This window comes from Palaemon carinicauda, chromosome 19 (assembly GCF_036898095.1).
Source record: "Palaemon carinicauda isolate YSFRI2023 chromosome 19, ASM3689809v2, whole genome shotgun sequence".
Lineage (NCBI taxonomy): Eukaryota > Metazoa > Arthropoda > Malacostraca > Decapoda > Palaemonidae > Palaemon > Palaemon carinicauda.
Window position 1 is genome coordinate 59,345,162 of NC_090743.1, and position 14,133 is coordinate 59,359,294.

General features: G+C 41.3%; 1 protein-coding gene across 1 annotated transcript in view; it reads right to left on the reverse strand.

Moving 5' to 3' along the window:
• The window catches only part of LOC137658648 (uncharacterized), a 194,463-nt gene that overhangs the window by 122,666 nt on the left and 57,664 nt on the right, over positions 1-14,133 (reverse strand). The window contains exon 2 of the mRNA XM_068393593.1: positions 2,163-2,328. Coding sequence (XP_068249694.1) covers positions 2,163-2,236 — 74 coding nt within the window. The 5' untranslated portion in view covers positions 2,237-2,328. The remainder of the gene's footprint in view (positions 1-2,162; positions 2,329-14,133) is intronic.

The following is a 14,133-nucleotide window of genomic DNA, read 5'->3' on the forward strand; positions in this document are numbered from 1 at the left end:
TGTTTGCTCGTCATCAGAGCTTCTTTTGAAAGAACATTAGGCGACAGGAATGTCACGAGTACTGAACCGTTTGCTCGTCATCAGAGCTTCTTTTGAAATAATATTAGGCGACAGGAATGTCACGAGTACTGAATCCGTTTGCTCGTCATCAGATCCGCTATAGGAATGTCACGAGTACTGAACCGTTTGTTCATTATCAGAGCTTCTTTTGAAAGAATATTATGCAACAGGAATGTCACGAGTACTGAACCGTTTGCTTGTCATCAGAGCTTCTTTCGAAAGAATATTAGGCGACAGGAATGTCACGAGTACTGAACCGTTTGCTCGTCATCAGAGCTTCTTTTGAAAGAATATTAGGCGACAGGAATGTCACGAGTATTGAACCGTTTGCTCGTCATCAGAGCTTCTTTTGAAAGAACATTAGGCGACAGGAATGTCACGAGTACTGAACCGTTTGCTCGTCATCAGAGCTTCTTTTGAAATAATATTAGGCGACAGGAATGTCACGAGTACTGAATCGTTTGCTCGTCATCAGAGCTTTTTTTGAAAGAATATTAGGCGACAGGAATGTCACGAGTACTGAACCGTTTGTTCGTCATCAGAGCTTCTTTTGAAAGAATATTAGGCGACAGGAATGTCACGAGTACTGAACCGTTTGCTCATCATCAGAGCTTCTTTTTCGAAAGAATATTAGAATGTCACGAGTACTGAACCGTTTGTTCGTCATCAGAGCTTCTTTTGAAAGAATATTAGGCGACAGGAATGTCACGAGTACTGAACCGTTTGCTCATCATCAGAGATTCTTTTTCGAAAGAATATTAGGCGATAGGAATGTCACGAGTACTGAACCGTTTGTTCGTCATCAGAGCTTCTTTTGAAAGAATATTAGGCGACAGGAATGTCACGAGTACTAAACCGTTTGCTCATCATCAGAGCTTCTTTTGAAAGAATATTAGGCGACAGGAATGTCACGAGTACTGAACCGTTTGCTCATCATCAGAGCTTCTTTTGAAAGAATATTAGGCGACAGGAATGTCACTAGTACTGAACCGTTTGCTCATCAGCAGAGCTTCTTTTGAAAGAATATTAGGCGACAGGAATCTCCTGAGTACTGAACCTTATCAAAGCTTCTTTTGAAATACCGTATAGGGATCCAGCAGTATTTGAACATTATCTTAAACATTATTTTTAATTTTGTTTAAACGGAATCTGGCTGAACATTTCAATATATAAACATTAACTGTAATGTTCATACAATGTTTGCCACAAGATTGTACAAACGTCCATATAACATTAATGAGTTACGTGGGATTTTATGTCTTACTTACATCTGAGACTTTTTCTGTCTCCATTTCAATTGTCCTTCTATGGCACTTGATTCGCTGGAATCTCTCAGCACATAGATTAGGTTTTAAGACTTTTCATGTGTCAGACAGGTTCCAAATATTTGAATCGAATAAAATGAGGATTGCTCATGTTTCATGTGAATATCATACATTGGATCTATTACTTAGCATCATCATCATCATCTCTCTCTCTCTCTCTCTCTCTCTCTCTCTCTCTCTCTCTCTCTCTCTCTCTCTCTCTCTCTCTCTCATTTTATAGAAGTAGTCATATTTGTATGTAATTTTGTATGAATATATATATATATATATATATATATATATATATATATATATATATATATATATATATATATATATATATATATATATATATATATATATATATATATATATATACAGTATATACATTATATTCATATATATATATGCATGCATATGTATTATGTATGCATAGATTTGTATGTATCTACATATACATACACACATCTGTATTCATTACATACATGGTATATATATGTATATATATATGCATGTATATGTATTATATATGCATAGATTTGTATGTATCTACATATACATACACATATCTGTATACATTACATACATGGTATATAATGTATAAATATGTGTATATGTTTGTTTAACTGGATACGTTTGATTCTGTGCCGGTTTTTTTTTTTTTCTTTTTTTTTTTTTTTTTTGCATAGGAACATTCTATAGAAAAGTCATGTATGTATTGCTTCTATAACTGGAAATATTTGGCACCCAACAATACGTATACAAATTCACCAATACAGAAGTAGATACCTCACTTACCCAAATCTCCATTCTATGAAGTATTTGCTTCCGCGAATCTTCAGGTCATATTGGGGCACAAAGTGCTGAGGCATCCCAAGTCAGGTCATCCTGGTGAGTTCAATCGAGGTCACTCTCTATCATCAAGGGTCACGGGTGCGTTTTGGGATGTTTTGAACTCATGTTTCTGGAAAGAGGTCACGTGTTTAATAAAGAGCATAATTTAAGATGTATATATCTTAGAATTAGTTAAAGTATGTGAATGAAAATATTTTTTTATCATATTTTGTGCATGTTCATTCATAAAAAAAAATCTGTTAGTCATTGAGGTTATTCATATTTTAGAATTGGTAAAATATGTTGAATAATAAATTGATTAAATTTTTCTTTATATGTTGACTATTAAAAGAAATTATAGTTATGGATATATACCCACAAACACGCAATCCTGCGCCCACACAATATATCTTAGCAATCCATGTTTGCCAACAGTTATACAAGTGGATGAGTAACCTGGTGGAGTAACGAGAACTTTGGGTGTGGAGGAAATACCCCTTAAATCTTGATGAAGTCACTGGCAGCAGGGTGACGGATTGGATTTAAGGCTATAGACAAACTGTCTCTTCGGCTTCTACTCCAGATGCGTGGCGGATGAATACTGGAATTAGTATGGACCGGCAGAGGTCTCTTGCCTTAGTTAGATAGGCACTGCGCATCACAAGTAACTGGCTATCCTTTGATGAATCTAGCCAAAGAATCCTCTATGGATTTAGTCAGTCATTGGAAAGAGAAAATTATAGAATGGACCTCAGTCCCAGGCAAAGCGGGGTTTTAAGAATCTCCCGGTTTATAGATATTAAAGAAAAACTGAAAATTGGCAATTGCAACGTTAGAACCATGAAGAATGAAATTATGAACTATAATTTGGATATCTTAGCCTTAAGTGAAGCACGTTGTAACGGGATATATATATATATATATATATATATATATATATATATATATATACATACATAAACACACATTATGAAGAACAGATGTAGTTGGAAGAGAAGGGGTAGGAATGATGATGATACCACGAGCAGAAAAGTCATTAACTGAGTGGAGCGCTGTAAATAGTAGACTGATACTTGCAAAGTTCAAATCCAAGCACTGCAATATGTGTATATTGTTTTGCTATACATCAACAAATGATTCCCCTGAAGAAAGGAAAGATGAATACTATGGAAATATGCAGAGGTTGATAGATGAGATCCCAAAGAGAGAGATATGAAACTTGTGATTGGTGACCTTAATGGTAAAGTTGAAAGGAATAATCAAGGTATAGAGGATGTGATGGGGGTTGAGGGTCTTCGTGGAGTTGCAAATGAAAATAGAGTACATTTAATAAGTTTCTGTTTAATAAATTCAGTGTGTTTGAAGAAGAAGCTACCATTAAAAAGCTCAAGAGATGGAAAGTCCCTGAATAATATGGAATAACTGCTGAGATGATATTAGCCGAAAATGAAGTGATTCCCAAAATACTTACAAGATTATTTAGTGGAATGTGGCGTGGAGGCAAAACCTGATGAGCAGGAGTTAGGAGTGTTCGTGAAAATGGCAAAAAAAGGAGACCTGACTGATTGCAATAATTACAGAGGCATCACACTGTCATGAAAATATATAGTATGCTTATTCTAAAGAGACTAGAGAAAAAGATTGATCAAAAGCTGAGAGATGAACAAGCCGAATCTAGAAAAGGTAAAAGTTGCACCGACTAAATTTACATTTTGAGGCATGTTTTACAGCAATGCGTAGAATATAGAAATCCATTTTTGATGGTATTTGTGGGCTATGAAAAAGCTTTTGATAGTGTTCACCAACCAAGTTTGGGGAGAGTCCTGCGTTATTATGGAAATCTTCGTTAATTTGTTCATGAGCATATCAAGTGCAAAGTTAATGTTAGTAGAGTCCTATCAAATGAATTTCCATTAAACAGTAGAGTACTCCAAGGGATTGTGTTGTCACCTCTGTTGTTTAGCCTCCTCATGGATTTTGTAATAAGTAGAACAGTTGGTAAAGGATTGGACAGGGTTGGTAATAGGAAATTAGCGGACCTAGATTATGCTGATGACTTTGTCCGTATTAGCACATTACCACAGGATTTACAACGCTTGCTTAACAGAATGCATGAAATATCACAGGAGGTTGGGCTCAAGATAAATAGAAGAAATTCAGAGATAATGAGAACAGAATATGCAATGGAAGATGAAATATCATTGGAATGAGAAAGGGTTAAAGAGGTAGAATCCTTTAAGTATTTAGAGACTATAATCTCTAATACAGGGTCTTTAGAGTTGGATTTTAATAAAAGATTGCACAAAAAAAATAAGACAATGGCTAGTTTAAGTAAAATTTGAAAATCAAATCGCCTGAAATAACATATAAAAACTAGAAAAACATTCTGAGAGTGCAGCCCTCCACCACGGCAGCTTATTTCTCGAAATCAGCTTGCCTTACCCAGAATTAAGTTCAGTCAACCTTTTGCTCGACCTTGACCTTTGACCTAAGACTTTCAACAATGAATAACTTCCACGTCTCAACATGAAGATTAATTTCTGAAAGTTTGACTACCCCATGAGTAAATGTGGGGCCAGAAAGTTCACAAAAAAAGTCAAACGGACAACCAGGGGCAAAAATATAACCTCCTCCCATCTTCGTTGGTGGAAGTAATCGGGCTATATATTAGTTTAGTGAGATCTGTGTTACTGTATGGACATGAGTCATGAAGAGTTGGAAGACTTGCGCATAAATGTCTGAGGACTATGATGCATGTAGTAGGAGATGATGAATATAGAAGTATTGATTTAAAAGCTCAAAATAGAAACAACTGGTGAAATCAAACTTAGACCCTTTATGTTAATAAGTACATTTTATATAATAAATCTTTTTATGACTGGCTGTGTGAGATTAGGTTATACAATGCCGTGTATTTATTTTGCTTAAACCTTTCGGTAACCTCGTGCGAGCCAAAGAGTAACAGATAAGTATATGTAAGTATAAATATGATTATTTTTCCATAGTGTTAAATTGTCAAAATTTTTCATTAATTGGCAAAATTGAATATTTTCATGAATTAATTTCTAGTGAAACAAATGATTGTATAATTTTTTCGAAGTATAATTTTTGTTTTAGCCTAAGGTCTAGATCAGATTTAATATTTCGAGTGATTTATTTTTTAAGGGCTGCCCAGCGGCAATCTACACACACACACACACACACACACGAGTGATTTATTTTTGGATATTAATTTTTTTAATTTGTTTTTTTTTAATAGAATATATTTTTTGGGGGGTAAAGTGTGTATTGTTTCAATCACAAATATTTATCTCTGTGCTCTGCTCGTATCCCCTGACTAAGAACCAAAATACGAGGTTGATTTAAGAATAGTTCCCGTACAAAGTAATCACCCGGCTTTATTCTAAGTGCAAAGTAAAGAAACCTTTAGATATTCAGTGTTCCTATATATTATTGCCTGGGAGTTTCGTATTATTCTTAGAGCTTGGAGGTATTCTATTGTGTATCAAATTGGGTAATATCTTTATGACACACGATTTGCTTTGGGTCACTTAGGAGAGGACATACTGAACACTTTCGACAATACACTGGTTTGTTAGCGTGAGAGAGGGAGAGAGGAAGGAGGCTATCTTCAGGTTGCAGGTCTGTCTCAATCTCTAACTCTATCTAATTGGTAACCTAAGTGTCCCCTTTTTATATGAAACCTAACTGCTATTTCCAGAAGTTTCCAAAGGGTTTGGGAAGCGTGAGCCTTTGCCTAAGGGCGTCAGAGTTACCAATTAGATAAAAATGTCAGGTGGTTTCTGGCAACTCTCAGATGTATACCAACGCACCCGCAAGACGACTCTCCCAGCTAGCTCCGCCCACCCTTTGTCCCCAAAATAAAAGAAAAAAGATAGCATCCTCTCACCAGGCCTTCGCTCCTTTGCATCGTTTCTAAAGCACATGGTTTAGAATCTTCCATAGCACATGTATTGGAACATTCTCTCTCAAACATGGCGCACTACATCGTAAAATATAAAAGAATGTTACCTAAGCCCTAGTTCATATCCCGCACGAATCCTACAACAATCTCAAATAGACTATGTAAGACTCCGTACCAAACATACATGAAATAAAAAGTTAATTTTTAAAAAATTACCTAAAATTACATATATTAACTTGAATAAAAAAGTACAATGAAATTCACGACGAAAGTCTTACGTGATTTACGTAAAATACTTATATCTACATGACGAGAAGCTCATTATACAGGCTGGGCATCATCTCTTCAGTTGCACAATTGAAAAGAATTTATGAAATATCGATAAAATTATCAATAAACTATGATATTTACTTTACACTAAACCAGCTTCGTAAGAATATATATATATATATATATATATATATATATATATATATATATATATATATATATATATATATATGTAAGGACAGTGAGACAAGCGTCACCAAGATCAACTGATACTTTATTCAAATGTGCACGGGAGTATATTACAAGGTGCGGACGGAAAGGTAGGATGGCGCTGGCGCCAAATCAGATTGAGGTGCCCGCCAAAATATATGAGTTTTCTTACACTTACAAATATACGAATTATGAGTTAACAGAAACATGTAATGAAATGATACATATGTCAAAATGTAGCTCTGATAGAGCGGAATACATATACATGGGAAACCACGGTGTGGCGAAAGGAGAATTCAAATAAATAAATGGTTTGTTGATTTTCTGGACGACGAAGGGAGCGGTGTCTTATAAGTACTCCCCCCCAAGACATCGGGCGGCGTAGAGTGCTGATGATTAATCTTCGTATCTTTTCGGGCGTCGGAGGGTTCCTCTTGTTTTTGAACGGAGGGGCGCACCGGTGGTCGGCGTAAGGATCTCTTCCTCTTGTTGTCGTTTGATGATTTTTCTTTCGTTTGGGCGCCTTGTTTTGAGGTGGAACTCTGGATCTGCCAGGTCCGGCGGAGGCGGTGTCGCTTCCTTCGAGAAACGCTGGTTTCACGCTGTCTATTGAGACCCAGTCCTCTTGGCCATGGACGTCGAGAAGGAAGGCTTTCGTTGTCTTCTTAATTACCCGGTAGGGGCCTCGATAAGGTCTAGTTAGTGGTTGTTGATGAGCGTCGACACGGACGAAAACGTACCCGCAGTCATCCAGGTTTTTTGGCTTGAAGTGCTTGGTTCTGTCCTGGTAAGTTTTGAGGCATGGCCTGAACTTCCTGGCGATGTCCCTTAGGTGATCCAGCTGCGTGTCGTCGGTTGATGAGGGAAAGAATTCGCCAGGAACTGCGAGCGCCTCCCCGTAAACCTTTTCGGCGGGCGAAGGTTCGCCGTCTGCGCGAGGGGCGGTGCGGAGGCCGAGGAGTACCCAAGGAAGTCGTGATTTCCAGTCCCCATCGGTGCAGCTTGCCATCAGGGACGCCTTGAGGGTGCGGTGAGTTCTTTTGACCACGCCGTTTGCCGCGGGGTTGTATGCCGTGGTGCTGTGGAGCGTCGTCCCCATCAGGTTCGCCATATTTCTGTCTGTCGTGATGTCGTCAGGAACGCCAAACCTGCTCACCCAGCTTGACAGGAGGGCTTCGGCGCATGCTTGAGTCGTAGCTTTGGTCATCGGCGATGCCTCCAACCACCTCGTGGAGCGATCGATGATCGTAAGCAGGTCGCGAGCAGATCCAGAAGGGGGCAATGGTCCCACGACGTCGATGTGTATGTGACCGAAACGTCTTTTTGGCTGGGGAAAATCGCCTACCCCCGATTCGGTGTGACGGCTGACTTTGCTTGACTGGCAGTTGATGCATGACTTCGCCCATTCCCGGGCGTCCTTTTTTATCCCTGGCCAGACAAACTTTTCAGACAGAAGGTGAGCGGTGGTGCGTCCTGAGGGGTGTGAAAGTCCATGGATGATATCGAATATTTTCCTTCGGCAGGAGGCTGGTATCCAGGGACGTGGGCGGCCTGTGCTGGTGTCGCAAAGAATAGTTACTCCTGCTGGTCCGAGGGGAATCACACTTATCTTGAGCGCGGATGGCCCCGTCAGGTGATCCTGTGCTTCTCGGTCGGTGCGTTGTTCGGCTGCGAGATTGGCGTAGTCGATTCCCAGGTGGATTGCGTCAATTTCAATCCTTGAAAGGGCGTCCGCGACTGGGTTTTTCTTTCCTGGGACGTAACGTATGGTGCACCCGAATTCGGCGATTGTTGCGAGATGACGTTGTTGTCGGAAGGACCATGCGTCTGTCGATTTCGTGAAAGCGTGTACGAGGGGTTGATGGTCCGTCGCGATTGTGAAGGGAGTGCCCTCCAAGATGTGCCTGAAGTGGCGGACGGCGAGGTAGACGGCGAGGAGTTCCCTATCGAAGGTGCTGTATCTTGTTTCGGCGGGTTTCAATTTCTTGCTGAAGAATGCCAGGGGTCGAGGAGAACCATCGAAGAGTTGCTCCAGCACAGCCCCACAGGCGACGTTGCTGGCGTCGGTCGTTAGTCGCAGGGGCGCGTTGTCGTCGAAATGAGCCAGGGTGGTGGCATTCGCGAGGGCATCCTTCGTCCGGGCGAATGCCTGTTGCTGGGGCAAACCCCACTCGAGTTTTTTTGCTTTTCCTTTCAGGACGTTGTCGAGGGGTGACAGGGTTTGTGCGATGTTGGGGATGAAGCGCCTGTAGTAATTGACCATCCCCAGGAACTCCTGAAGTTGGCGGATGGTCGTAGGTATCGGGAACTTTCTGATGGCGTCGACCTTGGTTGTCATGGGTTTTACCCCGCACGAGGATACGTGGTGACCAAGGAAATCCACTCCTTCCGCACCGAACGTGCATTTGTCGAAACGTACGACCAGGCCGTTCTCCTGTAGGCGTTTGAGGATGGTGCGGACGTGCCTCCGGTTTTCCTCCTTGGTTTTCGAGAATATCAGGATGTCGTCGACGTAGCAGACGCAGAAAGGTAGGTCACCCAGAATGCTATCCATTAGTCGTTGGAAGGTCGCCCCGGCGTTGCGTAGACCGAAGGTTGAGTATGCGAAGGTGTAGGATCCAAACGGCGTTACAATGGCAGTTTTCGGGATGTCTTCCGGAAATACGGGGACCTGGAAATAAGACTTGAGGAGGTCCATCTTGGTAAAATACTTCGCGCCGTGCAACGCGTTCGTTAGGTCCTCCATGTTGGGCAGCGGGTAGTGATCGGGCGTTGTGATGAGGTTGAGGCGCCTGTAGTCGCCGCAAGGTCTCCAGGACCTGTCCGGCTTTTTTACCATGTGTAGGGGTGATGGCCAGGGGCTCGATGCTTTCTTACAGATACCCATGCGTTCCATGTCCTCGAAGGCGCGTTTGGCATCCTTCAGTTTCTGGGGCGGGAGGCGGCGGAATTTGGCGTGAGTGGGAGGTCCTGTCGTTGTGATGTGGTGGTAGATCCCATGCTTGGACGGGGAACCTGGCGAGTGTCGGAGCTCGGGCTTGAAAACCTTGGGAAATTCTTGTAGGAGGTCGGCGTAGGGGTGCGTCGTTACAGCGGATACGGACATTGTTGCAGGGCCGTGTTCTAGGGCGGGGGACTGGCAGGTTCCCGTGTCGATGAGACGTCTGTTAGCGACATCGACGAGGAGTCCGTGGTGGGCGAGGAAATCCGCACCGAGGAGGGGGCGATTGACGTCAGCGATAGCGAAGGGCCAAGAATATGAACGGCCCATGATAGATATCTTGAGGGTCTTGATCCTATAGCACCGTATGGGAGATCCGTTGGCGGCGATGAGTGAGGGAGCGTTTTTGTCGGGACCACGGTCTAGGTCGGACTTGGAAGGTGGGAACGTTGACTGCATTGCGCCGGTGTCTACCATGAGTCTACGGTTGGAAATGGTATCGAGGATATAGAAACCATTCTTGTTTTGGTTAACTGCGGCTGCGATGGTGGCAGGTGGATGCTTCTGGCGTCATCTTCTAGGGAAACTGCATGGTGCTCTACATTTCTTGGCGTCGCTGCCGAACTGTTGGTGGTAGAAGCACCATGCTGGGTTAGTCCTAGGGTTCGGTCGTGTTGGTTGCGGTGGTTTCTTTCTTGATAGAATGTTGATCTCGTCGTCCTCAGGGGCCGTTGCCGAGGAGTCTATGGAAGAGCAGCTGCTGAAGGAGGAGAACGAAGGCGGCGTTGACGATGATGCTCCGAGGCGAGATGCTTTGGAGGCCTCGTGGAGCTTCTGAGCCTTCGACAGGAGTTCGTTCATCGGGAGCGTGTCGGCGTCTGTCAATCGGGCCCTTACGTCCTGTGGTAGGCGTCGAAGAAAGATCTCGCGAGATAAGCTAATCTCACGTCGTCGGCCGTTGCTGTCTGTTTCGGGGAGCATAAGCAGGCCGGTTAACTCGTCCCACGCCTCGACAGGAGAGGTGTCACCCATGGGCTTGCCGGCGATGTCTAGGACTTTCTGTGCCCTTGCTGAGACGGAGAGGGAGTAGATACCGATGAGTTTCGTTCTTAGGTCGTCGTATGAAACTTGGCCGGCCTGGCCGTCGAGCCATGGGGAAATCTTGTCGAATACCTCTTCAGGTATGGAGGTGAGAACGATGTCAGCCTTGGCGCAGGAGTCGCTGAGTCTAGCGACGCGGAAGAGTACGTCTGCTCTCAAGAGGTGAGAAGTTGATATGTCGGTTAAGCTCATCCTACTGCCTTACATTCACCGAAGTGTGGGAGAACCAAAGGCAGGCTCGTGCCTAAGGTAACGGAGTATAGAGAAGGTAGCACGGCCGTAATAAGTCCGTTAATGGCAAAGCCAAAATCGCTGATGCTACTTTCAACTCCGGGGTCACCAGTTGTAAGGACAGTGAGACAAGCGTCACCAAGATCAACTGATACTTTATTCAAATGTGCACGGGAGTATATTACAAGGTGCGGACGGAAAGGTAAGATGGCGCTGGCGCCAAATCAGATTGAAGTGCCCGCCAAAATATATGTGTTTTCTTACACTTACAAATATACGAATTATGAGTTAACAGAAACATGTAATGAAATGATACATATGTCAAAATGTAGCTCTGATAGAGCGGAATACATATACATGGGAAAACACGGTGTGGCGAAAGAAGAATTCAAATAAATAAATAGTTTGTTGATTTTCTGGACGACGAAGGGAGCGGTGTCCTTACAATATATATATATATATATATATATATATATATATATATATATATATATATATATATATATATATATATGTCTGTAGGTATGTATGTATATATGTATACTGTGATGGCTGGCTTTGACCACCACTCAAAACACTACACTTATCAAATAGTATTCACCATCATACAGTACTAAGTCCACTAAAGGTGGAATAGTAACCAAACATCAATACGAGTGCAAAGTCAACTCAAGGGAACAAAGAAAATACCACAAAAATTTCATTAATTTTAATACATAATAACTAGACAGAAATAACACCTGAACCACAATAATACATTAATAAATGATACACACTCAATCTTAACTCCCTGTAAAAGAAAACAATTACACGCTTACAGAAAGGTCATCAACACATGCATACTAAATGGAGAGAGGGTCCAGAAAGGAGAAGGCCAACGAAAAGTGAGAACATCCTAACAAATACAAACTAAATATCCCTATCTAGTGGACGATGGCTGATTTGATTGAAAAGCTTTCACAAGCTCCAGTAACGACGTCCGCCCAGGATTACAGGTTGTGGGCCCGGCACACAAATATAAAGATAGAAATTTTTACCTTGGGGCAGAGAGGTCCCCTTGGCTTTTAATGAACCAAGGGCAGTACACAATATGTGGAATAATAATCCTTGTTGCAGAGCGAGGATATCCAAGAAAAGCTAAACAGCTTCACAACGTAACTCTGCAAAGGCGAGGAATAATATGGATCCAATCGCAAATGTCGTGCCCTACAAGGTTGGAGGCTCAGAAACACACTAAGGAACCATCCTCAAAAAAAGCCCCTCCAAAACTCCGTTCACGCAGGAGCGCAGCCACGTAACCAACACCACTTGAAAATATAAAACAGCCGTTAGTCCATTATAACCACTAATATAACCACCAGTGAAAAGACAAACAATTAAAGCATGAAAACAATAAGTCTACAGTATATTTAACCTTATACATCTATAAAAACTTAAATAATTTAGAAATACATAGCAATAATATTACACCTCCTCACCCAACCAAAAAAAAAAAAAAAAAAATTCATTTTTTTTTTTTTTTAAGTGATTTGAATTACAACATACAGGTTATCACATAATGAAATATTAAACCAACACTCAAAAATTTGAAATATTAAACCAACACTCAAAAATGATTATTAAACAAGCTGCAAAAACATGACAAACAAAAGGAAAGAGGGGGGCAAGTACCAAGGTCTGCAGCTCACAAGGATAGCAATATATAACCAATACTAAAAAAAAATCTTAAACCTAAATTAATCACAAGTAAACTTTCTAAAACCAGAAAACCAAAACATCACCATTCGATAAATAGGTACCCAACCTAAAAATTTCCCATCACTCATATCATTAATAAACTTAATTAAGAGTCATTGCACTAACAACCGGATTCTGTATATATAGTCCAAAAGCTATAACCTTTTCCACACTCAATACACTGTTCCTTTTCAGGGATACACATCACTCACTATTAATAAATGTTGATCACAAAAACCACTGTCTATTTCAGTGTTATATATCACACTTATCACCATAGTGTCCAATACATACACACACACCGAACGACACAGAGAAGACCAACACAAGACTTCCCTGCGCAAACAAACAAACAAACTCGATGAAGCGTAATTATTTGCCTGAAAATACAGAATACCAGATTAGTGCCTATCTCTTTTCTTAGCTTATTATAAACCTTATCGTACCCGACACCTCTAAACCTTAGTAGATTAACCTTAACTCAGTCTAGGGTACCACTCATACACCAGCCTGTAGCGCCTAAAAAACGGCTGTGTTGTGCTACAGACCCGTGAGCCCATGACCCATCTAATTAATCAATCATTAGAAAGTACCAGTGATCACCCTCACCTTTTAACCTTAAAGATCCCATATAATATATCCAAAACATTATAGTCTTCTGTAAACAAACCATGATTAATAAATCTTAAATATACATTTACTTCTACTCACTACGTGCCCACTTCAACAGCACACACACCATAATTAGAACGATACAGATACTACCTTTAATAACTGCATAGCCCTCTGTCAATCAACTAATATTCAACGCTGCGAGAGAGAAAATCGGCAACAATATTATCTTTTCCTGGGATGTGTGAAAATTCTAAATTCCATTCTTGCAGCATGGGACTCCACCTCATCAATCGTTGATTTTTATTCTTGTATCTGCTGATGAAGGTCAGGGGATTATGATCCGTCAAGACCTTAATAGGTGTATCTGAGGAGGAGAGATAAACCTGAAAATGATTAATAGCGAATATTAACGCAAGAGTCTCTTTCTCCACAGTTGAATACCTACGTTGGGCGGAGGACAATTTTTTTGAAAAGAATGCGACAGGATGAGAAACTCCCTGCTCGTCATTCTGCAACAACACCGCTCCTACACCAACGTCACTTGCATCCGTGGCAAGAGAAAAAGGAAGGTCAAAATCAGGAGCTCTCAAGACAGGGAAATTAATTAAAACTCTTTTTAAATTATCAAAAGCCCTTTGCGTTTCATTCGTCCAGACAAATGCTACATTCTTTCTCAAGAGATTTGTTAACGGATCGGCTATATCCGAAAAATTCCTAACAAACCTTCGGTAGTACCCACTCAAACCAAGGAATCTTCTGACATCCCTCCTACATTTAGGGACTACCATGTTTTCAATACTTTCGATATTGGCCTGCTTAGGAGCAACTTTACCATTACCAACCTCATGACCCAAATATACCACCTTCGCCTTTGCGAAATCGCTTTTCTTTAAATTAATTACCAA